Source organism: Liolophura sinensis, chromosome 8 (genome assembly GCF_032854445.1).
Source record: "Liolophura sinensis isolate JHLJ2023 chromosome 8, CUHK_Ljap_v2, whole genome shotgun sequence".
In the NCBI taxonomy this organism is placed as follows: domain Eukaryota; kingdom Metazoa; phylum Mollusca; class Polyplacophora; order Chitonida; family Chitonidae; genus Liolophura; species Liolophura sinensis.
Genome location: NC_088302.1, coordinates 55,770,611 through 55,798,436, shown reverse-complemented (window position 1 = coordinate 55,798,436; position 27,826 = coordinate 55,770,611). Strand labels below are relative to the sequence as shown.

Below are 27,826 nucleotides of genomic sequence, written 5' to 3'. Positions count from 1 at the left end.
AACCACTTGAGGGGTTGTATGTATCTTATACCCTGATGGAGTATCCATGCACAACTATCAGTTGATCAACTGCTGACTTAGGGATAGGATATTCATACCATTGATTCATCTCATCATTGTGTGATGAATGAGGTCTGTGAAAAAGTAGGCAATGATTGTCTTTCTGATTGCAGTATGATCCTGATTAAACAGTTTATGAAAAACCACAAGACTGAAAGCTGTGCATGGACCGATTTGAGATCCTGACTAAGCAATACATATATTAATATAACCCTTGAAGCTGAATTTTTTTGTAGCTAGCCTACTCTTTGTGGTGTATTACAGGTCTTACCTTGCTTTCCAGTTCTTAATTTGGGCTTCGTCTTTATAAGGTGTATCCCAAATTTTATTTGTCATGTGCTAAAGTTTTGACTTGGCTCAGAAGAATTATCTTATGTTTCAGAAAACTACAGGTGCTGTGATGTAAAAGCCTTGAGCAGTCTTAGCTGAACTAGAGTTGTTGACTTTCTGAATTACTTGTTCACTTCTGTCTCTTTATATTAATTGTACATACATGTAAATACTCAAAAATGTCTATGAAATATACAACTATGTTGTCATAAATGCCCTGTAGTTTTTGATTTTCCTCTTGTGGTGGTCCAAATATTGTAATCCATTTGTGTTCCTGGCAAAGCTGCATAATAATTATACAGACAAAATTGTTATATTTCATGTCAGTATGGTGTGATGAAATCATCAAACTTCACTTTGTAATGATTGTTCAGGTGATCTTTGATTGAAATAAAGAAATTATCTCTAGTCGTTTTCTTCTCTTGTGTTTTCAGGTAGTGGCTGGAGGCATTGGCCTCACATCAATCAAAGCCTCCAAGATGAACTACAATAGCAGACGCCACTTTCGGCACAGCTCCAAGACCTCGTGTCGCCCAATACCTATTCCTTTAGAGCCTCTGAAACAAGGAGAATACATGGATCCCAAGGAGAGACTATTCCTGGAGGCGGCAGAGAAGGGAGATAAGCACAGCATGATTCGCTGTCTTCAGGGACCCAATCCTGTTAATGTCAACTGCACAAATATGCTTGGCCGGTCAGCCATACAGATTGCTGTGGACAATGAAAATATAGAAATTGTGGAGGTTCTGCTTAAACAAGATGGTGTTAAGATTGGAGATGCTCTGCTGTACGCCATCCGAGAAGGGGTGTACAGGATTGTGGAGATGCTCATTGACCACCCTAGTATCAGTCGCAGCATGCTGGGATCTGATTGGTCCAGAACTAAACCCAGCGGTGAAGAGAGTAACGATTACTCCCCAGACATTTCTCCTGTCATTTTAGCTGCTCATTGCAACCAGTTTGAAATTCTTCAGCTGCTTCTGACCCGAGGAGCCAACATTGAAAAGCCACACGAACTTTCATGTTCTTGTAAGAAGTGTCAAGAGCAAGTCCATGAGGACAGTTTGCGTCACTCTCTCCTGAGGATTAACACGTACCGGGCACTCGCTAGTCCCGCCTGGATCTCACTCACAAGCTCTGATCCCATCCTGTCTGCATTCAAACTTTCATGGGAGCTGGAGAAGCTAGCGCTGCGAGAGAACGAGTTTAAGGACACCTATATGGAGCTTTCTGATCAGTGTAAACGCTACGCCTGTGACCTGCTGGATCAGTGCCGCAGCAGTGAGGAGGTCATCGCTGTCCTCAATAAGGAGATAGAGAGCGAGGATGACAGTGATTACGATGAGGATAGTGTGGACAGGGACGACAAACTCACACTAGCACGTCTCAAACTGGCTCTAAAGTATGAACAAAGACAGGTAAACATAATTCATCTTTCCATAATGCACACTTTCCAGCCCTTTTCATCATCCCACCCCCTCCTTCCAAGCCATTCTGATCCCAAGAACACTCCTTAAGCCCTTTTCATCACCCCACCCCCTCCTTCCAAGCCATTCTGATCCCAAGCACACTCGTAATCCCTTTTCATCACCCCACCCCCTCCTTCCAAGCCATTCTGACCCCAAGAACACTCCTTAAGCCCTTTTCATCACCCCACCCCCTCCTTCCAAGCCATTCTGATCCCAAGCACACTCTTAATCCCTTTTCATCACCCCACCCCCTCCTTCCAAGCCATTCTGACCCCAAGAACACTCCTTAAGCCCTTTTCATCACCCCACTCCCTCCTTCCAAGCCATTCTGATCCCAAGCACACTCGTAATCCCTTTTCATCACCCCACCCCCTCCTTCCAAGCCATTCTGACCCCAAGAACACTCCTTAAGCCCTTTTCATCACCCCACCCCCTCCTTCCAAGCCATTCTGATCCCAAGCACACTCGTAATCCCTTTTCATCACCCCACCCCCTCCTTCCAAGCCATTCTGATCCCAAGCACACTCCTTAAGCCCTTTTCATCATCCCACCCCTCCTTCCAAGCCATTCTGACCCCAAGAACACTCCTTAAGCCCTTTTCATCACCCCACCCCCTCCTTCCAAGCCATTCTGACCCCACCCACTCCTTCCAAGCCATTCTGACCCCAAGCACACTCCTTTGCCCTTTTCATCACCCCATCCCTCCTTCCAAGCCATTCTGACCCCAAGCACACTCCTATGCCCTTTTCATCACCCACCCCACCCCACTCCACCCCCTCCTTCCAAGTCATTCTGACCCCAAGCATACTCCTTAAGCCCTTCCCATAACCCCACCTCCTCCTTCCAAGCCATTCTGACCCTAAGCATACTCCAATGCCCTTTTCATCACCCTACCCCCTCCAAACAAGCCATTCTGACCTCAAGTACACACCTATACCCTTTTTATCACCCCACCCCCTCCTTCCAAGCCATTCTGATCCCAAGCACACTCCTTAAGCCCTTTTCATCACCCCGCCCCCTCCTTCCAAGCCATTCTGACCCCAAGAACTCTCCTTAAGCCCTTTTCATCACCCCACTCCCTCCTTCCAAGCCATTCTGATCCCAAGCACACTACTAAACCCTTTTCATCACCCCACCCCCTCCTTCCAAGCCATTCTGACTCCAAGAACATCCCTATGCCCTTTTCATCACCCCACCCCCTCCTTCCAAGCCATTCTGACCCCAAGCACACTCCTTAAGCCCTTTTCATCACCCCACCCACTCCTTCCAAGCTATTCTGATCCCAAGCACACTCCTTAAGCCCTTTTCATCACCCCACCCCCTCCTTCCAAGCCATTCTGACCCCAAGAACTCTCCTTAAGCCCTTTTCATCACCCCATCCCCTCCTTCCAAGCCATTCTGACCCAAAGCACACTCCTTAAGCCCTTTTCATCACCCTCCTTCCAAGCCATTCTGACCCCAAGAACACTCCTTAAGCCCTTTTCATCACCCCATCCCCTCCTTCCAAGCCATTCTGACCCCACCCACTCCTTCCAAGCCATTCTGACCCCAAGAACACTCCTTAAGCCCTTTTCATCACCCCACCCCCTCCTTCCAAGTCATTCTGACTCCAAGCACACTCCTAAGCCCTTTTCGTCTCAAAGAGTTTCACTTAGTCATTTCAGTGTTTAACAAGCATAAGCCATTTCCATGTCAAACACACCCATCTGAAACACACTCGAAATCCATTTCCATCAGCTAGCTCACATTTTAAGCCATTTCCTCTCAAGCACCCTGATAATTAAAGCCATTTCCATGTCAAACACACCCATAAGCCATTTCCATGTCAGACACACCCATAAGCCATTTCCATGTCAGACACACCCATAAGCCATTTCCATGTCAGACACACCCATAAGCCATTTCCATGTCATACACACCCATAAGCCATTTCCATGTCAGACACACCCATAAGCCATTTCCATGTCAGACACACCCATAAGCCATTTCCATGTCAGACACCCATAAGCCATTTCCATGTCAAACACACCCATAAGCCATTTCCATGTCAAACACACCCATAAGCCATTTCCATGTCAGTCACACCCATAAGCCATTTCCATGTCAGACACAGTCCATTTTTACCCCAAACACACTCATAAGCCATTTCCATCTCAAGCTAACTCACAATTTAAATCAAGTTTTTAGTATTTTAAGAGTGTGAAACTTTTGAACCTTGTTGTGGTTGTCAATTTCAGTGTTAAATGAAAAGTGAAGAATGAGGAATGATTTTGTGTTCGTTGTTTTACTTGCCAAGAGAACTTTGTCATGAATGTGTGTGAATGTTTTTGCATTGAAATAGCTTTGGCATTGTTCATAGGAGCTTGATCCAGATACCAGCATTAACTTCCAATCATCCATGAGATGTATGGATATAGAAAGTTGCCTTACTCTGAATGTCTAGAATTAGATTGCAAGCAAACAGACAAGCTGCCATACTTATACATACACAAATTACTGTTATGTTCGTGTCATGTTTTGCCTTGATGTATATCTCATCACCTGGACAGCCTCATCACGACGTAGTCTCATTACTTTGATATACTACTGGACAAAAATACTCAAAAGACTACATGTACAGCATACTGAAGCTAGTTTACAGAGTAGTCCTCAACTGGTTATCAATGTTTCTAGGGCAACACTAGAAGCGAGGACGTAACATGACTGTTAAAGTTCATGAAACGTGTGGACTTTGATCTTCCTTGCTTGCCAAATTATCATGGTTCATGACATGAGTAATCTATGGAAGATCCGTAAAAGGTTAGTCGTTAGTGTTTCCAGATTTGGTTTGGGCTCCATTTTAGGCATAAGGGTGGGGTAGCTTTAAACTAAGATGTCAGTAGGGAATGCAAGTATTCCCTATGCAAGTATTCCCAGGGTTGGGTCAGTTTAAGATTTAAATGCCTACTTTGAGCAGGGCAATAAGAGATATTTAGGACTTGGCCAATGTAATGTCTACATACATGCATGTATTTACTGTAGGACCAAGGTACTACCAGATTTTTATGTACATATATTTACTGTAGGACCAAGGTAGTGCCAGATTTACATGTACATGTATTTACCATAGGACCAAGGTAGTGCCAGATTTACATATACATGTATTTACTGTAGGACCAAGGTAGTACCAGATTTACATGTACATGTATTTACCATAGGGCAATGCTAGTATAAGATTTACATGTACATGTATTTACTGTAGGACCAAGGTAGTGCCAGATTTACATGTACATGTGTACTTACCATCTCTAAGGTCAACATAGGAGTGGTGTCTCTTCTCTTCATCTTCCATCCTCATCTAGCATCACTCCGGCTGACATAGGAATGGTGTCTCTTCTCTTCATCTTCCATCGTCATCTAGCATCACTCCGGCTGACATAGGAATGGTGTCTCTTCTCTTCATCTTCCATCGTCATCTAGCATCACTCCGGCTGACATAGGAATGGTGTCTCTTCTCTTCATCTTCCATCCTCATCTAGCATCACTCCGGCTGACATAGGAATGGTGTCTCTTCTCTTCATCTTCCATCCTCATCTAGCATCACTCCGGCTGACATAGAAATGGTGTCTCTTTTCTTCATCTTCCATCCTCATCTAGCATCACTGAGGCTGACATAGGAGTAGTGTCTCTTCTCTTCATCTTCCATCCTCATCTAGCATCACTCAGGCTGACATAGGAGTGGTGTCTCTTCTCTTCATCTTCCATCCTCATCTAGCATCACTCCGGCTGACATAGGAGTGGTGTCCCTTCTTTTCATCTTCCATCCTCATCTAGCATCACTCCGGCTGACATAGGAGTAGTGTCTCTTTTCTTCATCTTCCATCCTCATCTAGCATCACTCCGGCTGACATAGGAATGGTGTCTCTTCTCTTCATCTTCCATCGTCATCTAGCATCACTCCGGCTGACATAGGAGTGGTGTCTCTTTTCTTCATCTTCCATCCTCATCTAGCATCACTGAGGCTGACATAGGAATGGTGTCTCTTCTCTTCATCTTCCATCCTCATCTAGCATCACTCCGGCTGACATAGGAGTGGTGTCTCTTCTCTTCATCTTCCATCCTCATCTAGCATCACTCCGGCTGACATAGGAATGGTGTCTCTTCTCTTCATCTTCCATCCTCATCTAGCATCACTCCGGCTGACATAGGAGTAGTGTCTCCTCTCTTCATCTTCCATCCTCATCTAGCATCACTCAGGCTGACATAGGAATGGTGTCTCTTCTCTTCATCTTCCATCGTCATCTAGCATCACTCCGGCTGACATAGGAATGGTGTCTCTTCTCTTCATCTTCCATCCTCATCTAGCATCACTGAGGCTGACATAGGAGTAGTGTCTCCTCTCTTCATCTTCCATCGTCATCTAGCATCACTCAGGCTGACATAGGAGTGGTGTCTCTTCTCTTCATCTTCCATCCTCATCTAGCATCACTCCGGCTGACATAGGAATGGTGTCTCTTCTCTTCATCTTCCATCCTCATCTAGCATCACTCCGGCTGACATAGGAATGGTGTCTCTTCTCTTCATCTTCCATCCTCATCTAGCATCACTGAGGCTGACATAGGAATGGTGTCTCTTCTCTTCATCTTCCATCCTCATCTAGCATCACTCCGGCTGACATAGGAATGGTGTCTCTTCTCTTCATCTTCCATCCTCATCTAGCATCACTCCGGCTGACATAGGAGTGGTGTCTCTTCTCTTCATCTTCCATCGTCATCTAGCATCACTCCGGCTGACATAGGAGTGGTGTCTCTTCTCTTCATCTTCCATCGTCATCTAGCATCACTCCGGCTGACATAGGAATGGTGTCTCTTCTCTTCATCTTCCATCGTCATCTAGCATCACTCCGGCTGACATAGGAGTGGTGTCTCTTCTCTTCATCTTCCATCGTCATCTAGCATCACTCCGGCTGACATAGGAATGGTGTCTCTTCTCTTCATCTTCCATCGTCATCTAGCATCACTCCGGCTGACATAGGAGTGGTGTCTCTTCTCTTCATCTTCCATCCTCATCTAGCATCACTCCGGCTGACATAGGAATGGTGTCTCTTCTCTTCATCTTCCATCCTCATCTAGCATCACTGAGGCCAACATAGGAGTAGTGTCTCTTCTCTTCATCTTCCATCCTGATCTTCACCAGTTTAATTTCTATTACTGTACATGTATACAGCCTGATGAATTAGGAACATATTTATCGTTATTTAAAGTGACAGATTCTAAAGTTTAATTAAAGTTTTCTCTCAGTTTTGTGAACCATTTAACTGTCACAAGTTAATTTGCATTCCTTCACTTACGGGGCTGATATCAAGAGTAATTCGCTGAAACATAGAGAATGGCCTCTTCTCTACCCTCTAGCTTTGAGAACTGAAGGTATGTCTTTTGTTACAACAGAACATACTGTCAGAACTGGTTTTTTAACAGCGTTTATTTATAATTGTAATAGTTGTATCACACAGTGTGCACACTGACTCTGTTTAGTCACACAGTGTGCACACTTTACTCAAATTTAGTCACACCGTGTGCACACACTAATTCAGTGTAGTTGCACAGTGTGCACACTTACTCAGTTTAGTCATACAGTGTGCACACACTAACTCAGAGTAGTTGCACAGTGTGCACACTACTTGTAACTCAGTTTATTAACATCAGCAAACACACCAACTCAGCTTTGTACCACATCATACTCACTAAAAATCTGCTTAGTAGCATGGCGTATGTACTAACTCAGTTTTGTACCACAGCATACTCTCTATAAAATTTGTTTAGTACGCTACTAAATGGATTTTTACACACTAACTCAGCTTTGTACAGTATACTCACTAGTACAGTTTAGTAAGACAGCCTACACAGCATGCACACCAACTCAGTTTTGTGGCACATTGTACACACTAACTCAGTTTTGTACCACAGTGTACTCTCTTTTAACTAACTCTTTTTTGTTTTCCTGCCCCCAGTTTGTTGCACATCCTCACTGCCAACAACTGCTCACCTCTATCTGGTACGAAGGTCTCCCAGGGTGGAGGAAGAGGAATGGCTTCACCAAGTTTCTCATGTGTATAGGCCTCATTGTTCTACAACCTTTCATGGCCGTCTACTACCTGATATTTCCAAGGAGCAAAATAGGACAATTGTTGCGAAGTCCGTTCATGAAGTTTTTGTATCACAGTGCTTCGTTTGGTGTGTTTTTGTCCCTGTTGGTGTTTGTGTCCATGGATGTAAGCAATCAGAAGGGGCGAGATCGGCTAAGAGGCCCCCCTCCATCACAACTCGAATGGCTCATCGTCTTCTGGGTGACAGGTATGTGTTAGATGCTAGTGTACATGTATGTATTGATCAAATCCTTGTGAGGTTGCAGGTTCAAATCCTTGTGAGGTTGCAGGTTCAAATCCTTGTTAGGTTGCAGGTTCAAAGTCTTGTAAGGTTGCAGGTTCATATCCTTGTGAGGTTGCAGGTTCAAATCCTTGTGAGGTTGCAGCTTCAAATCCTTGTAAGGTTGCAGCTTCAAATCCTTGTGAGGTTGCAGGTGCAAATCCTTGTAAGGTAGCAGGTTCAGATCCTTGTGAGGTTGCAGGTTCAAATCCTTGTGAGGTTGCAGCTTCAAATCCTTGTGAGGTTGCAGGTTAAAAGGCTTGTAAGGTTGCAGGTTCAAATCCTTGTGAGGTTGCAGGTTCAAATCCTTGTAAGGTTGCAGGTTCAAATCCTTTAAGACAGGCTGGTTATCAGGCTTCCATCACCCATCACCCACCATCAAGAAAAGCATTAAACTTCTGTTAAATATATACAATACTAATACTAAAATAAAGATATAGCCCTGCCTGTTAAGAGACCTCCTTTATCTGGACAGAGCAGTGCTGTCTTCATCTGTGGCTTACACTCATTTTTCTGTGACCCTCTTAATGAGGAAAATTTGGCACAGTATTTAAAATGCTTACCTAAATTCACTGGTGATGGCAGGTACAACAGCACTTTTTGATTGTAACAAACTGTTACAAACTGTTATAAACTTTATACGTGTCTGAGGGGGGTCTTTCTCTTACCACAAGTTCACATATTGTTGTTCCCAGGGATGAACTTTATACGTGTCTGAGGCGGGTCCCTCATACCTGACTGGTTGGCCTCCTTTCTCTTACCACAAGTTCACATTTCGTTGTTCCCAGGGATGAACTTTATAGGTGTCTGAGATGGGTCCCTCATACCTGATTGGTTGGCCTCCTTTCTCTTACCAGAAGTTCACATTTCGTTGTTCCCAGGGATGAACTTTATAGGTTTCTGAGGCAGGTCCCTCATACCTTTCTCTTACCACAAGTTCCCAGGGATGAACTTTATATAGCAAGTGAAGTGCAGCATCACCTACAAGAAGTAACTCCGATGAAGATATAACAGTGCTTTATTCTTAAAAATGTTTTTTAAAAAAAAAGATGGAATGTAAAATCACAAAGCATGGTCTAATCTCTTGGTCTAAAAGTTGCTACACCACTGAAGTTTATAATTGGCTGTTTAACTCTTGTGACCATGCATACTTCTTCCATGATGGGCATTGGCTGGAGAGCCCAGAGACTTACCCCGTTCACAGGGGCAAAATTAAGCTGGTTTAAATCAGAAAGTGGCTTTGAGCAGGGGCATTTAATCCAGTTTATTTGCCCCTTTGGCTTTAAGTCAGTTTCAGATCTTGAGCCGGTTTTTCTGTGGCGTGTAAACAGTATCTGGATTAAATTCCGTGGATACTGCAGGTCAGGATAAAGTTACTATTACTAAACCAGCTTGGCCACATGGTGGTGGTGTGAACACACATGTCTTTTCAACTGGCTTCAGATTAAACCGATTCAGATTTGATACAGATTAAATTTGGCTGTGTGGATGGGGTATTTGGTTCATGTAGCCTTCTGTTCCATCATTCAGAAGTAAATAGAGTAAACATTATTACACGATAAATGTGGATTTCCATAAATATTTTTCAAGCGAGAGGGTTCCTTTTTACGAGAAAAATATTTATGGTATTCAACCTTTATCTTGCAATATTTTGTGTATTACTTGTAGTTTGACATGACTGACATGACAATATCCTGATTTTGTGTATTTGAACAAGTTTAAGCAACGTTTTTTGTTGTAGGTTTTCACATACTTGCGTACATAGTGTGACGTCGCACATGACGTCTAGTTTCATCAGGGAAGGAAATCCTGACATTTCACCTTTGTATAAATGATAGGTGTTGCTACCTACTTACAAGTACGTTTGCCTTTTGCAGGGTTTATCTGGGCAGAGTGCAAGCAGGTGTGGGACGAGGGACTAAAAGCTTACGCCCGACAGTGGTGGAACTGGCTGGACTTCATCATGTTGTCGTTGTATCTAGCAGCATTTTCATGTCGCATCTCGGCATTTTTTCAGATTTCATCCGGGCGTTTTGGCCCTGAGAACATGGAGCGTAACTGTTGGCCACATACAGACCCTGTGTTGATCTCAGAAGGCTTGTTTGCCCTGGCTAATGTGTTTAGCTTTGCCAGGATTATCTACCTGTTCCAGGCTAATCAGCATCTAGGACCTCTGCAGATTTCTCTAGGATGTATGCTGATTGATATAGCCAAATTCCTGTTCATATTCTTCTTGGTGCTCACCTCATTTGCCTGTGGCATGAACCAGCTGTACTGGTATTATGGCTTGTCAGAAAATAACCAGTCCGGGGCCTTCAACAGGTCAGTTCATGTTCTCTGTCCACTTTATTTAGACTAGCACTTGTACAAGTTGGTTTTGTTTAACTTTTATCATCAGATCTGGAGCAGACTTGTTATCAGAAGATGTGATAATTGGATGTTCATGTCAATTACTGTTTATTAAATCATGTGACTGGGACACTTGAACCACTAGTTCAAGTTAAATGTCAGAACTCAGCTCTCAGTGCATGGGCTGTGGCTTTAAGATTCAAGGAGAGAGGGGCTGTCCCATACTGGCCTGAAAAGGCACGCGTATACTGACATTTTCGCTAACATTGGATGCCAGTTTGTGATTGCACTGTGAACAAGATATCACTTCACAATGAGTTACCACTAGGTGTATGTGAAAAAAATATTTGTTAAAAACAGAACAGATTATTGACAGCGTATTATTGTTTTATTATTGTTTAGGGAAGAGCAACTTGTATAGTTTGATGGAGTCACCATCTTTAAATCACCATGTGCATAGAAATCACCATGTGCATGGAAAAGTAATGTATCGTTGAATTCAGTAAATACACCAAGATAAATGTACTTGGTGAATGTGATGCAAGATGCTCTACAATTTCAGTCGAGTAAAGTTCCACGTACAGCTCACAGTGTTCAAAATAAATCTCAGTATTATCTCAGCTCCTCTTTGTAGCATAGGTTATGCCATGAGCGTAAGCATCAGTATGCAATAGCCAGTGAAAAGCAGTGTTGATGTGTATGTTGTTGTTCTCTGTGCAGACTAATTACCGATCATTACAAACTTCATGACTTAGTCTCTTGTGTATTAGAATAAAGCTAAGGTAAGTTATAACCATGATATCTCAAAAAGTACTGCATGTATGGTTTTGCATACAAGTAAATCATGATAATACAAGGGGGAACACCAGGGGTGTTAATTAGCATAAATTACAACAATATTCATGACCTTCTATGTATTACAGAATCCATGTTAGGTAAATGTGTCTCCTAAAGTCAAGATCTATGGCCTTGTTCCACAATCTGAGTTTGTTTTTTTTTGTGGAAGATTTACAGTGCAGTTGAAGATTCTGTGCATACAGAATTGAGCCCTATAAGGACAAGTATAGTTGTACTTTGTTCATTTTCTTATGATTCGCAGTGTTGAATATGTTCATGTACAATTATTGTCTTCTAGAATGTCTCAGCAATGTCAGCAGATCACAGATTTTATCAATGTTATAATCCTACCTTCTTTTGTCCTCCATTTGGCAGCCTCCTTATGAGTTATAGGACACTGTTCTGGTCACTCTTTAGTCTGACCCAGCTAAAAGACATCAAGAATGATGAGGGTGGTCAGCCATACACAGAGATCATCGGGGAGTTGATGTTTATGATTTATCACGCCATGGGCATCATTGTCCTCATCAACATGCTCATTGCCATGATGTCCAACTCATTCCAAGACATCGAGGTAAGTACAAGACGGCTTTTGCATTAGATCACAGCTGGACGCACTTTGAAGCCTTTCGTTTTTTTTAACTTTAAAACAGAAAGCTTAAAATGCAAATAAATTATTTTCTAAAAATATGTATTTGTACAAAATGAACTGATGATATTAACCCAGGAAAAAAACAGAGAATTGTGTCAAAAATTCAAGTCGCAATTTTTGTTTACTTGTGACACCCTTACACAAAAGTAATCTTGTAACAAAGTTTTGTATAACGTGTTACATGGCTTGTACAAGGTGTGCCTACCTCCACTGAACTGGAGGGCATGTTAAGTACACAGGAGTTTGACTGTCTTACACTTAAATCCATGATTTAATATCTATTCCATATATACTGGTAATAGTAATATACATTAAAGAAATGTACATCTGGATACCTGTTCTCCAGGAATTACAAGTACATGTATGAAAAAGTCATGCTTGTCAGTTAACTGGTAATTGTGATAGTTATACAATATCTTTCATGTGCATTGCTCCCCATTACATGATCTCTTTGATGACATATTATTCTTTACTGTTAAAGGTTAAGTTGTTTTTACAACATACTGTGAGTACAAATATTGTAATAGAAGCTGTAACTGTGATCAGAAATGATGTCTAAAGATGAGAGATCTGATTGACAACTGTTACGCCTCTTGCCAGAATCATGTAAATAACATGCATGCATCGGACCGTAGATATACTTGACCTGCTGTAGGGTTGGAAATAAACATGCAGACAGGAAACTTTTTAGTTACCAATCATTATTTAGTAAATAATTACATAAATACAATAAAACAAAAAATTTTTTCATTACTGGTAATCTTATTGTTCCACAGTTAAATTTTTAAAAATCAGGCATTCAGGAAAGAAGTCTTTGAAGTATAGGTACCGCATATGAATTTCATACGTTTGCATTTATATGTGTGGTTTTCGTGGATGTCAGATTTAATGTTAATGACATTGTTTCTGCTGCTTCAATCTGCTCCACAGAATCATGCTGACAGAGAGTGGAAGTTTGCCCGCTCCAAGCTGTGGATGGGATATTTTGATGAAGGTTGCACCCTCCCCCCTCCGTTCAATCTCATCATCAGCCCTAAATCTGTCTACTACTTCCTACGGTCCTGTAAAGCCATCCTGTGCCACTGCTGCAGGTGGCGGCGGCGCTCCTCGCAGATGCGACGCAAGTCCACCGAGGGAACCATCAAGGTGAGCGCTCAGACCTGTACAGAAGCCATTGTTGCTCTGCTAATTGCATTCACTTATGCGTAATGGTAGGATGGATTCAGTGAAAATGAAGTGTCGATGGAAAGAACATTAAAACTAAAGATACCTTTATTTGTTTCATGAATAAAGCTATAAGCAGTTATTACTAAATTGTCTAATTCTGTGGTAAGTTTTTATGAAGAATTTTGATAACTTTATTTGGTAAAAGAAAGTCTACAAAAATATGAAACATTATTTTTGGATATACATATGTAGTCTTTCCACTGGCGCTTGCGTCATTTTTTTTTTTTTGTCACTTAACCATAAAGGAAAAGATAATCCTCTTACATCCATTGTTTATAACCAGAATGTTAGAATAGTCATCTTCCTCTTCTCCAGATGGTGTCTTGTGAAGTCACTGCCTAATTTATACACTTCTTCTTGTGTAATAGAAGAAAACCCCTCATTTTTATCAAACTGTGCTGTCATTGTATTCGTAATGTTAGAATACAGGTACATGTAACTCTTTGTGTAGTTGTAGGTTGTATTTTTTTAAATATGTCCATATTTAATATGTAATGTTTAGATTTGGCAGAAGTCAAGAGCGTGTAGAATTCCATACCTGCACAATGTTTGCTCTGTATTGCATTTTCCAAAGACAGATTTCACTTACATGAAGTACATACATTTCCTCTGTTTATGACATGTTTGTGTTCATCTTCTCCAGTGCAGTTTGATTCCACTTTGATCAGACTGACTGTATGTTTAGGTAAGAAGATTAGCCTTGTAGCCTTGTTGAATTTTTTAAAAAGTTAAAAATACCTAAACTTGTGAAGAAATATGTGCTATAAACCAGTAAGCAAATCAAGATACCCAGTTATCATTGTTTTGAATTAGTACTACATCGTATGTGTATCTTTGTAAATTGTCTGTATCTCATCTCTTCAACACATGCAGCCAGTTTTGAATCAATCCTGTACATTTAGGCAAAGCAGACTTTCCACTTTAGTGACATTGGCCAGTCATTGGGGTCATGTACATTTACTATATTTTGTTACAGGCTTTTAAACATATTCAGTATCATTTGAATCCTTTTTGCATTTTTTATCAAACTTCTACTACTTGTGCAACTGGTCATATGTAAGAGCCATATTGTCTCTTTATTAACCATGGATCATTTTCACTCATTGGCCAGACCCTCCATTACCTTGTACACACACCATCTCTTGGAGCGGGGCTGAGGGGTATTTAGTGCACAGCATGGTATATTTGTCAGACTGTCTGAGACAGTAGTTAATGACTATGATAGCATTGATGTGTTAAACGTGTGTCCTATAACAACCTTCGTTCTGTGTGTATAGTGTATGAACATATGTTGCCCTTGTCTGTGTGCGACTGCCTGACAATGTCTTTTCTATTTTATGGGCTCTTATTTCGTGGAAAAAAGGGTAAAGGCTACTAAATTAATGTTGTTGGCAGCTTTTTCTCAAGTATTTCATAATCAGAATAGTCATAAGCTAAACTACATGTATTATGTAATCAACATTCACCTAGAATGTTCAAGTCTACGTTTGTGTCAATGAATGTTTTCATAGTCCTCACTGATAACAAATTAGAACACCTGTGTGATCAGACATACCTCACACATTTACAGGTGTTTATAGTCATGAATCTTTCATACCCAGAAGTCACCATAATGCTGGTCGCCATGGTATAAGTGAAATAAATGTAGAAAAACATCAATGAAATAAATAAATAAATATACCCAGAAGTTTCATTCCTCAAAATCAGACATGTGAGGCGGAGAAATCCTTTTAACTGTTAATAACAGAGTGCTGCTACATGTATAACGCGTGCCAAGGGCCTTGCATGCATCTCATTGCTGATGTAGTAATTAACTTCATAGCTGTAATTATGTACCTCATCTTACCTGGCATCTTACCTGGCTGGCATGTGTGATTAAAGGATTAAATATGTATGTTAGGATGAATTTGTCCCTGTACCAGATCATATCCTGTAATGACGGTAATTAAAAACCCTCAGCGAGTTAGGAAGTCTCTTTGAAAGCATTCTCACAGGCGTGTTCTGTAATATAGTAAATTTGAGGAAAACTGCGTGACTTGGGCCTGGTCACATCCCAGAAGGGTAGCTTCATCACACTTCATCAGGGTAAAGTCAGGCACTGCTCGTGTCAGTGAACAGTAAACATGAGGTGTTTCGTGCAGCAGAGTTTATTTCTTGACTGGTATTGTTTTTAGTGAGACGTAGTGGAGTACATGACATTGTCATCATGATAATGAATGACTGTTGGCATGGGATTTGTTAAAGGTGAAGTGAAGTTGAAAAGTTAATTTCAGGTAAAAAACCACCACAAAATCCACTTCCTGTTGCCTTTAACATGTGCATATAAGACTGTTTAGCTTTATCAAGAATACCAATACGTCTAAAAGGAGATTTTATACAGAGAAACAAATGCTTTTGCGTGTGATGTTATGAACTGGCTCTTAAGACACTGTGCAGTGATAAAAATTCAGAGACCTTAGCAAAAGTGGATTTGTTGGTCCAACAAGCTCTGTCATGTTTTCATTCCATGATTTATGTGTAAATTCCATGAGTTATGTTTATTAAGGAAGTTTAACGCCAGTTTAAGCCAATAATAATATAATGAAGGTTAGCACAGTTGGTTCCGGTACTGCCAAAGTTAATAATAAAGCACATGGGAATCCAATTCTAGCCTCAGCTTTAACTCGTCTTTACAATGATACAATGATAATAGTAGTTTACAATGTTACTTAAGAACATTGCCTTGTTATATGTGTGAAGATTTTTTATGATTTTGCAATGAATGAAAACAAAATACCAACAGATTCACTCAATTTTTCAGTGACATTGGCATCTCTTTTTGAGACAGTAAATTGAAATGAACATCTTGTATTCAGAAAACTGAGCCTGTCGTTAAAAAATGGACTGGAGTGGACTGGAGTGGATATTGCGGTCCTCAATCTTAAGATTTCCTGGTAAAATGCTAAGGTTTCTTAATGTTGTTGGCAACTTTATGTTAAGCGCTGTCTGATTTCAATAGCAAGACCTGCTATTTCATTGCTATTAAAGGTGTACTTTTTAGCGTTTTTGTGCTTTTCATCACTATGGTATAGATGACCTATTGATGACTTCACACTGAACTTAACTCAATCATTCAGTCATCATCATGTGAACCATGAACATGGTATAAGACCTGATTGCCAGCTTTGGACTGTTGTAGCTGTTATATCTGTCAAACTGTTGGACAGTCTTCTTGAAAACCATGACACAGCCAGCTTTGGACTGTTGTAGCTGTTTGTCTGTCAGACTGTTGGACATGTGAATACCATATGTCTTCTTGAGAACCATAACACAACTAGTTTTGGACTGTTGTAGCTGCTATATCTATCTGACTTTTGGACATGTGAACACCAGTTGTCTTCTTGAGAACTGTGACACTGCCAGCTTTTGGACTGTTGTAGCTGTTATATATGTCAGACTGTTGGACAGTCTTCTTGAGAACCATGACACAGCCAGAGTTGGACTGTTGTAGCTGTTTGTCTATCAGACTGTTGGACATCTGAATACCATTTGTCTTCTTCAGATCTATGACACAGCCAGCTTTGAACTGTTGTAGCTGTTATATCTGTCAGACTGTTGGACATGTGAATAATATTTGTCTTCTTGAGAACCATGACACAACCAGCTTTGGACTGTAGTAGCTGTTATATCTGTCAGACTGTTGGACATTCTTGATAGCCGTGGTACAGCCAGCTCTGGACTGTTGTAGCTGTTATATCTATCAGACTGTTGGACATGTGAACACCATTTGTCTTCTTGACAACTATGACACAACCAGCTTTAGGCTGTTGTAGCTGTTATATATTCGGACTGTTGGAGATGTGAATACCATTTGTCTTCTTGAGAATCATGACACAACCAGCTTTGGACTGTAGTAGTTGCTATATCTGTCAAACTGTTGGACAGTCTTCTTGAGAACCATGGCACATCCAGCTCCGGACCTTTGTGGCTGTTATATCTATCAGACTGTTGGACATATGAACACCATTTGACTTCTTGAGAACAATGACACAGCCAGGTTTGGATTGTTGTAGCTGTTATATCTATCAGACTGTTGGACATGTGAACACCAGTTGTCTTCTTGAGAACCATGACACAACCAGCTTTGGACTGTTGTAGCTGTTACGTCTGTCAGATTTTTGGACATGTGAACACAATTGATCTTCTTGAGAACCATGACACAACCAGCTTTCAACTGTTGTAGTTGTTTGTCTGTCAGACTGTTGGACATGTGAACACCATTTGTCTTCTTCAGACACAACCAGCTGTGGCTACTGACATGTCAAATTTGGTGATTTCACTCAGGCGCCTAAAACATACCTTGCGTCTTTCAAACATCGTTGGAAACTGTTGACTGCTTCTCTTATTCCATCCTGTTTTCGTATGCTATATACTTTCTTAGTTCTTTGATCGTTTTTGGGATTGGATTGCAATTGTTGACCTGGAACGTCCTTATTGGTTGACGAATATACAGATCTCTGCTTTGACTCATAGATTCTTCATTCTTGGTAGCTGAACTGAATTCTAACAAGTGGCTCTTTGGCGGCATGGCATCACCTATCACAAGAAGACACAGAATACCATTTTAAGACCCCTTTGAGAGTGATTTGAGGTCTCAAAGTTGAAATGATTTTGTCTCAATGTATTGAAACAAAATGACAAATTTACTATGTTTACTTGTTGACATTCCATTTTACCATTACCAAAATACCATTTTAAAATCCTTGGAACTGCACTGTGAAGAAGCTGCTAGTGCATCTACCTACATGTAGTTATCTGGAGACCTGCCATCAGTCTTTGATCTGGGATCACTTTCACAGGGTTATAGTGCATCTACCTACATGTAGTTATCTGGAGACCTGCCGTCAGTCACAGACCTGGGACCACTTTCACAGGGTTATAGTGCATCTACCTACATGTAGTTATCTGGAGACCTGCCATCAGTCTTTGATCTGGGATCACTTTCACAGGGTTATAGTGCATCTACCTACATGTAGTTATCTGGAGACCTGCTGTCAGTCACAGATCTGGGACCACTTTCACAGGGTTATAGTGCATCTACCTACATGTAGTTATCTGGAGACCTGCCATCAGTCTTTGATCTGGGATCACTTTCACAGGGTTATAGTGCATCTACCTACATGTAGTTATCTGGAGACCTGCCATCAGTCACAGATCTGGGACAACTATCACAGGGTTATAGTACATCTACCTACATGTAGTTATCTGGAGACCTGCCATCAGTCACAGATCTGGGACCACTTTCACATGTTATAGTGCATCTACCTACATGTAGTTATCTGGAGACCTGCCGTCAGTCACAGATCTGGGACAACTATCACAGGGTTATAGTACATCTACCTACATGTAGTTATCTGGAGACCTGCCATCAGTCACAGATCTGGACCACTTTCACAAGGTTATTATACATCTACTTACATGTAGTTATCTGGAGACCGGCAATCAGTCTTTGATCTGGGACCACTTTCACAGGGTTGTGGTGCATCTACCTACATGTAGTTATCTGGAGGACCTGCAATCAGTCAGAGATCTGGGACCACTATCACAGGGTTATAGTATATCTACCTACATGTAGTTATCTGGAGACCTGCCATCAGTCACAGATCTGGGATCACTTTCACAGGGTTATAGTGGCATCTACCTACATGTAGTTATCTGGAGACTGGCAATCAGTCTTTGATCTGGGACCACTTTCACAGGGTTATAGTACAACGTGATTCACATTGAAAGTTAGGGAAAATTGATTTACAGTTTTGGGAAAATAAGACGAGGAATGAAGACTAACAAACTTGGTTTGTCTCTGGCAAGTGCTTGCATCATGTACACCATTGTGAAACAACTGAAGAAACTTTCACTGGATTGGTTAGTCCCCACAAAACCTAATTTATAAGGGATGAATGCTGTACTACTGCTTGATAAGTTCAGCATGGTTTGACTTATGGCTGTTGTTGTTGTTACCATTTTGCCTCAGTACTTTTGGCTCTCAACAAATTAATGTCTCACTAAAGGCACTGTTTTTCATCTTCTAGAAGAATAAGTTTCATTTCAATGTTTCCTACCTTTTGTTTAAGCGTTTATCTGGATTTTTATGTTTACGGCTGAAGCTATGTGAAGGTATGAAATTATTGGAATATATATATAAAAGGTAAAACCTTTAACAATTTTGTCTCGGGGTTTGTTCTGTTTGTAGTTCAGAGCCTCCGTAAGCCCTGATGATAACACCATTTTTAAGGTGAGATGACTGTTGTGAGTGGTTTAAATCGCTCTTTTCTCCCTTTATACATGTTTCATCACTTTTGCTCGCTTGCTATATGTGATGTCACATATTTGGATATGCTATGCCGTAATCCTCAGCTTTATGCCAGTTACCATTGCCTGTCTGTTCTTATTATATGAATATATACAACTGTAATTAATATAAGATGTCCTTCTTGTAAAAACTGGTATCATGTAATGGTTATTGTAAGTGATTTCTGTTGTTGATCTCATCCTCAACCTTTGACATCAGGATTTATGTCGTTGATTCTAATCCTTAACCTTTGATATCAACATTTCTGTTGTTGATTCAGATCCTCAACCTTTGATATCGATTTGTGTTACCCTCAAGCTTTGATATCGACTTGTTATTCATTCTGATCCACAACTTTGATATCGATTTGTGTTGTTGATTCAAGATATCTGTTGGTGATTCTGATCCTAAACCTTTGAAATCAGAATTTGTGTTATTGATTCTGATCCTAAACCTTTGATATCGATTCGTATTGTTGACTCTGATTTTCAACTTTTGATATCAATTTGTGTTATTGATTCTGATCCTCAACCTTGGATATCAGGCCATTTAGTCTGACTATATAAGAGACATCATTTCACATGCTCTTCGTAAAATTAAGCATTAAATAAAATAAAATGACATCAAGGGAATATTAATTTCCTTATTAAAAACACAAAAAAGTAAGTTTGTACTCTGTATAATAGATACATTAACTTTTTTTCTTGATGTTTTGCACCATATTTACCTCCTCTCTCTTTGATGTTGAAGTGTGAATTTTGTGAAAATGTTGCACTTTCATTTTGGTGCAAATCAGGACTTTTTGTTTAATAGGAAGGTGTGTCATTAAACCATAAATTTTATTTTGGGGTACAAAATTGTACACAACACCTTTTCCTTAAAGTAATCAAATGTAAAATGTGACTGTTAGGTACAGTTAGTAGAAAGCACAATGTCATTAACTACATGTATGCTTTTTTGGTACAGCTTTGTTGCCCAACACTGTCACAGGAAGACATATATCTATCCATCACATTTGGAAATTTTTTGTAAAAACTGCATTACTCCATCTCTGACTTTGCTCATAAACCGTTATTGGATTTTAACACACTGTAAATCTTCAGTCTTTTCAACCACTAAAGCACTGTTTTCAGAGAAATTGACGTATTAAACTGTGCAGATTATTTCTCTACACTCCATAGTTCTAAAATATTAGTCACCGTGGTTATTGAAAAGGTTGAAGAGTTAGGCTACATGTAGATGTAAATAACTATACAATGGCAGTTATGTAACACATTTCAAACGGAATAGTTCAAGTCAAAAAAAATTTCCAAAAAATTGATCAGCATATATTCAGTTGAATTTTTGTTATTATTTTATAATACCCCAATTAATTAACTTTCGCAGAATATCAGCAGTTAAAGCAGATGAGGTTATGACTTTATAATCATTGTAACACTCTAAATAGTACAGCTATGAGTCTCATATTTAATGGAAGGTACTAATTTGGGTTATTTGTGATATACAAAACAAAAATTTGATTGGATAAGCAAATGTGGATCTCAGGTATAGCCTCTGTATTTGATTTGGAAACTGTTGCATAGATGCAGAAAGTGGTGATTCGTAATCTCTGATGCATGTTCGTGCAGAGCAGTTCTGCTATAAACCCCTTTTTTAATGCAAATTGCATGGTTACCAACTTTCAGACAAGTGAGAGTGGAAAAACAACCAATGATGTGCATGTAAGTATTTTGACAGGCAAGTGGTGAACTCTGACCTCTCCTGATACTGACCTTTGATCTCTGACCTGTAAAACGCCTAAGTGCACTGTTTCCTACTGTACACCTAAACATGCCACCCTGTTACTCTTCATCAGTGCCAGTTTGAACCCAGTTTTCTTCATCTACCAATGTCACTTCCATCAATCACCTTTTTACTGCTTCTTGTTTGCATTAATGAATCTGATCTTTGTACCCCAAACCTTGCTTTTTGGAAGTTATAGCCTGCATTTTGTACAAGAATTTGTACAAGCTAGACCTGTCAACACTGGATATATTACTCAGATTTTCACCTTGTTACCATTGTTACAGGTGTACCTTTTCATAAATAATGACAATTTAAATTGAGGCTGTCTGTTGACATTGAAATGTAGAATGGAGTTTGACAATAATTGTAAAAGTCTACCTTTCTTCAGCTGTAATCTTATGTGAATTCTTCAGCACAGACAAAGTATGTCAAGAGAGTGAGAAAAATATCTGCTGTAATTATTATGGAAATTTTCTTTGTACCTCTCTCCCATCCTGTTTAATGTCATGTTCTTTGGATGAATTACAGATTTCTGATTAAGAGCTTATTTTACACATGTACATGGCATTATGTCACACAGCAGATGGTGTGAGAGTATAAACTCTGTCGTGCTTTACACACGTACAGGGTTTTCCTCTTCCCACCTGCTTCTCTCTGTCCTAACTCAGAACAATAACACCTGTGTGTGGGGCTCATAAAGCAGCTTCCCTCATTGTTCACGTCTCCATTGCTCATGTCTCCATTGTTCACGCCTCCATTGTACCTGCCTGATTACCTTATGCTAATTCTCACATTACCATGGAGTTTCTGCTATACCAGGTATATTGTCTCAAATTTCCCATTATCATGTGTGATTTATGTATCATTATGTAATCATGGAGCAGTTGTAGAGGTGCATCAAGACTTGTCGTCATGACAACCTATATCTTCGCTGTCAATTCTTCCATGGTGTAATTTGACAACTATCTCTACCCCTATGTAGCCGTACAGACATTGAATATAACTAATGTAACCACCAATGTTTTCAGCCACTACTATAAAGCCATATGTTGCTTATAAAACTCTTATCAGTTTTCATACTCTTATCAGAGCTTTATACCCCACATGTACCTGTGGTAACGCTATTGTATCTACTGTCTCAAACCCAGATATTACCAGATGTTGTCTTCTAATAAGCCAGAACTGTTCCCATTTGCCTCCACTGTCTGTTGATATTCAGAATTCTCCATTCATGGCAGTCCCATAACTGTGCTCTTTACTCCTTTACTTTCTGGGTACGCAACAACACTTGTAATGCATTGTATCTTATAGTTTTGTCAAAGAACAGTACTTTCGCTTTCACTGATATTTTAAACGTCAAATACAAAGTTTTGAAATATATCTTTTGTTACAGTTTTATTATACTAGACATGCTATTATTATATGTAAGTTTGCTAATGTCAGATTTTCTTCACCAAGCTGTGAAAATGGGCACCAGAACTTTAGTCATTTTCACAGCACTCCTCTTTTCGCCTTGGTCAAAACAAGCATTGGGGTAGTATTTTAGCAGTTGAAATCAATCTCTCCATATTTATGTCCATTTCCTTCAAACCACTGCCTCTTCAACACTTGTAGCTAGAAGATGACCAACTTAAGCCACATGTGCACATTGACATTGGGTCATTTCTTCAAGTTATATGTTTGTGACAGGCTAATGTGAACTCAGTATCACTCGAACTCTTCAACTTTTGCAGGTCATGTTGTGAACGCATTCAATATTAATATCAAAACTGGAATTAATTGTAGAACTGATTAAGATTTCATTTTAGTTAAGGTGATTATTCTGATTGAAAGTTTCTAGTTTATATGTTTTTTTATATATATAATATTTTTATACCTACTTATAGATGTAGGAGTAAAATTTATTGTAATTGTGATGTGCTTTAAAATGCTGTATTTTGATCCCATATAGGCCACAGTGAGTCCACTTGAGTTTGTGGAATGCAAGGTAAACAGAAGTGTCCTCATTTCTAAAGCCATTGACATCTATGATCTGTTCGTGTCATTGTTTTCATTTTTTTGTCTTTTTCTACAGGTGTATTGATTTACCTGATTTTGAACCCCAGTTGTTTCTGTGCATCGCTGTAGTAGTGATGCATGTCTCATTTGGAATGAGTATATCTCAAGATTTCTGTTGAATACGGTACATTAAACATGCGATATCCTAACTCTGGTCATTGGAAATCACTGGAAATCTCTATCTGGCTGCAATGGTAACATGCAATGAGCAATTTGTGCTGGATGACTTGATGAAAAATATCAGGTAGAGTCCTTTCTTTGTCATAAAGTAGGGGACAAACTGACATGAGCAAATCCGAATTCACCCACAGTTCAACCTGTGATCAAATATCTAAGGTCTTCCAAATTATTCTTTAAAAACTTTCCAGTTATATTATGTGTTTGGACAGCAAAACTAGAGAAAATGGAGTAATGTGAATTCTGTTGTTGTTGCAGAGACCTACATACAATGGAGAGCCATGTGGAGTGACATATCAACCAGATACGCCTTTGTATCAGGTATGTTCTTTAACTGTTTGCATCCCTTCTACATGCACCTTATCAAACATCTGGCAATTCCACCAGACACCTGTCGACCTCACCAACTGACACCTGGAAAACCCAACGTTAGACACCTGGTAACCCCATCAGACATGTCACAACCCCACCAGACTTTATGCAATTTTACCAGTTACCTGACAACCTCACCAGACATGTTAAAACCTTGTCAGACACCTGACAACAACATTAGACACTTCCCTAGCCCTCCACATGCCTGACAATCCCATTCGACATGGGGCAACCCTGTCAGAAATCTGGCAACTTCACCAGACACCTGGTAACCTTGCCATACACATGGTAACATCATCAGACATGTGGCAGCCTCATCAGAGACTTGGCAACTTCATAAGAGACCTGACAACCTAACCAGACACCTGGTAACCCTACCAGACAGATGCTAATATTATCAGACATGTGGCAGCCTCATTAGAGATCTGGCAACTTCATAAGAGACCTGACAACCTAACCAGACACATGGTAACCCTACCAGACAGATGCTAACATCATCAGACATGTGGCAGCCTCATCAGAGACTTGGCAACTTCATAAGAGACCTGACAACCTAACCAGACACCTGATAACCCTACCAGACAGATGCTAACATCATCAGGCATGTGGCATTCTCATTAGAGACTTGGCAACTTCATAAGAGACCTGACAACCTAACCAGACACCTGGTAACCCTACCAGACAGATGCTAACATTATCAGACATGTGGCATTCTCATTAGAGACTTGGCAACTTCATAAGAGACCTGACAACCTAACCAGACACCTGGTAACCCTACCAGACACATGCTAACATCATCAGACATGTGGCAGCCTCATCAGAGACCTGGCAACTTCATAAGAGACCTGACAACCTAACCAGACACCTGGTAACCCTACCAGACACATGCTAACATCATCAGACATGTGGCAGCCTCATCAGAGACCTGGCAACTTCATAAGAAACGTGACAACCTAACCAGACACCTGGTAACCCTGCCAGACACATGCTAACATCATCAGACATGTGGCAGCCTCATCAGAGACATGGCAACTTCATAAGAAACCTGACAACCTAACCAGACACCTGGTAACCCTGCCAGACACATGCTAATATCATCAGACATGTGGCAGCCTCATCAGAGACCTGGCAACTTCATAAGAAACCTGACAACCTAACCAGACACCTGGTAACCCTACCAGACACATGCTAACATCATCAGACATGTGGCAGCCTCATCAGAGACCTGGCAACTTCATAAGAGACCTGACAACCTAACCAGACACCTGGTAACCCTACCAGACAGATGCTAACATCGTCAGACATGTGGCTACAGATGATTGATTATTCTGGAGTTAGAAGAAGAGATCTACTGATATTTGGTTGGTTAGAGGCTAGAAGATGAGATCTACTGATAATTGGTTGTTTTGGAGTGAGAGAAAGAGAGCTACAGATGATTGGTTGTTCTGGAGTTAGAAGAAGAGATCTACTGATAATTGGTTGTTTGGGGTTAGAACAAGAGAACTACTGATAATTGGTTGTTTTGAGATTAGAACAAGGGATCTACTAATAATTGTTTGTTTTGGGGTTAGAAGAAGAGGTCTACTGATATTTGGTTGTTTTGGGATTAGAACAAGGGATCTGCTGATAATTGGTTGTTTTGAGATTAGAACAAGAGATCTACTGATAATTGGTTGTTTTTGAGTTAAAACAAGAGATCTACAGATGATTAGTTGTTTTGGAGTTAAAACAAGAGATTTACAGATGATTGGTTGTTTTTGAGTAAAAAGAAAAGAGATCTACTGATGATTGGTTGTTTTGGAGTTAAAACAAGAGAACTACAGATGATTGGTTGTTTTGGAGTTAAAACAAGAGATCTACACATGATTGGTTGTTTTGGAGTTGGAATAAGAGGTATACTGATGATTGGTTGTTTTGGAGTTAAAACAAGAGATCTACAGATGATTGGTTGTTTTGGAGTTGGAACAAGAGATCTACAGATGATTGGTTGTTTTGGAGTTAAAACAAGAGATCTACAGATGATTGGTTGTTTTGGAGTTGGAACAAGAGATCTACAGATGATTGGTTGTTTTGGAGTTGGAACAAGAGATCTACTGATGATTGGTTGTTTTGGGGTTGGATTAAGAGATCTACTGATGATTGGTTGTTTTGAAGTTAAATCAAGAGATCTACTGATGATTGATTGTTTCAGGATGTGATGAGACGACTGGTAAGCAGATTTATACACCAGTGGAAGAAGCAGCTGCGTCAAGATGGGGTTAATGAGGATGATTTGTTGGAAATTAAACAAGATATATCTAGCTTAAGGTGAGTTTTATGGATTATATGCTAATCTGTTGTTGCAGTTTTTATCAACAAATATAAAATGTGGAATATAGTGTGACTTATAAAGCTCAACAGAATTAATTACAGTGGATTAATGTACATTTGGGATATGGCACTGACGGACATAGTTGTAGCCATGTTATAGATGCCCTTATGGACAGGGCGAATCACTGTGACTGATGAACGTCAGGTAATAATTGGCTGTCATGTCAAAAAACTTATTAGCTCTCAATTGTCAGTGTGGTTTATTGTAATGGATAGACAGACATCGGTGCAATAAATCGAGTTTTGTGGTTAGTTTAAATGTTAAACTAGTGCATTTTGGACCACACATGAGCAAGGAACTGAGAATGGCTGTACAATGCGTACAAATTGGGCAGGATGCTGTTGTAACTTGTCGTGGTGAGCTGGCCAGAAAATCCCCTTATAAGAATCATTGCTGGAAGCAAAATATTGTGCATTTATTTTTCCTTAGCAAAGTCAGATTTATTACGAAAATATCTTCCCAAAATGGGAGTGAAAGAGTCTGTTATCAAGCAGAAGGTCCTGCTGTGTTTGGTAAATTCCCTGAAGTCGTTACAGCCCTCTAGGCCAAATGCTTACACCCATGCACAACGAGGACAAGCAGGACTGCTAAAACATGACGCTTGTGTCCACGAACATCGCCCTGGCCGAGCTCCAAACTAAAAGAAATATTGACCCTTTGAGCATGGAACAGAGCTTATTCTTTTTGGTTTGGTATCAGGTGTTTTTGTTTTCTCATTGTCAGATTGTTTAATACCAATGGTACGGGAGAGGTTTTGTGACGTCACTCTAGATAGCTATAACATGACAAAATGCCGTCACCAAATGAGTGGCTAGGTACATGTACTGATGATTGTTATTTATTTTCTCGGTAAGCAGTGTAGAATTTTTTTGTATATTTTTAGAACATTTGTGGAATACTACTTTATTAATTAATTCAGCTTTAATAGCTGACTCCATGTTCACTTATAAGGTGAACAGAACTAATTATAGTGGATAAATGGTCTGTATCAGGAAAATGGTGTGACCGAATGCAATTTTGACCTGTTTCAGATACGAATTAAGAGAAGACCGTAAGCGTGAGACTCAGCGCACAGTGGGTCACATGGACACATTACGACAGGACATTGCCCATACTTTCCGCCCCTCCCCCAGTAACAGCCCCCTGCTGGGCAACTCTAATAAACTTGCCCACACCAGCCCTAACAGCAGTATGAACCTATCCAGCTCTCTGCTTACCCCTCAGGAGCTTGAATATATCCGTCACGACATTGTGAAGACTGTGCGTCACGAGGTCAGGGAGGCCGTGCGTGATGCCCTATCACAGTCGAGGGAGCCCCGGAACGCTCTGCTGCCACCCCCACCCCTGACCATGCTCCCACCTATCAACTCTGAATTGTACCATACTCATCTCTACACACAACTCTGA

At 40.3% G+C, this 27,826-nt stretch overlaps 1 protein-coding gene across 1 annotated transcript; it reads left to right on the top strand.

Moving 5' to 3' along the window:
* Positions 1-760: 760 nt before the first annotated feature.
* Positions 761-27,826, top strand: LOC135473794 (transient-receptor-potential-like protein). The gene is made up of 10 exons (XM_064753689.1): positions 761-1,808; positions 7,849-8,191; positions 10,141-10,585; positions 11,825-12,023; positions 13,032-13,247; positions 19,558-19,599; positions 21,342-21,371; positions 23,935-23,997; positions 26,240-26,355; positions 27,451-27,826. The coding sequence occupies exons 1-10, from the start codon at positions 870-872 to the stop codon at positions 27,824-27,826; spliced, it is 2,769 nt and encodes a 922-aa protein (XP_064609759.1). The 5' UTR covers positions 761-869.

Coding starts and splice junctions, on each gene's coding strand:
- LOC135473794 (XM_064753689.1), top strand. CDS start 870: ATGAACTACAATAGCAGACGCCACTTTCGGCACAGCTCCAAGACCTCG. Junction 1,809..7,848: donor TAAAGTATGAACAAAGACAG/GTAAACATAATT, acceptor TCCTGCCCCCAG/TTTGTTGCACATCCTCACTG. Junction 12,024..13,031: donor ACTCATTCCAAGACATCGAG/GTAAGTACAAGA, acceptor TCTGCTCCACAG/AATCATGCTGACAGAGAGTG.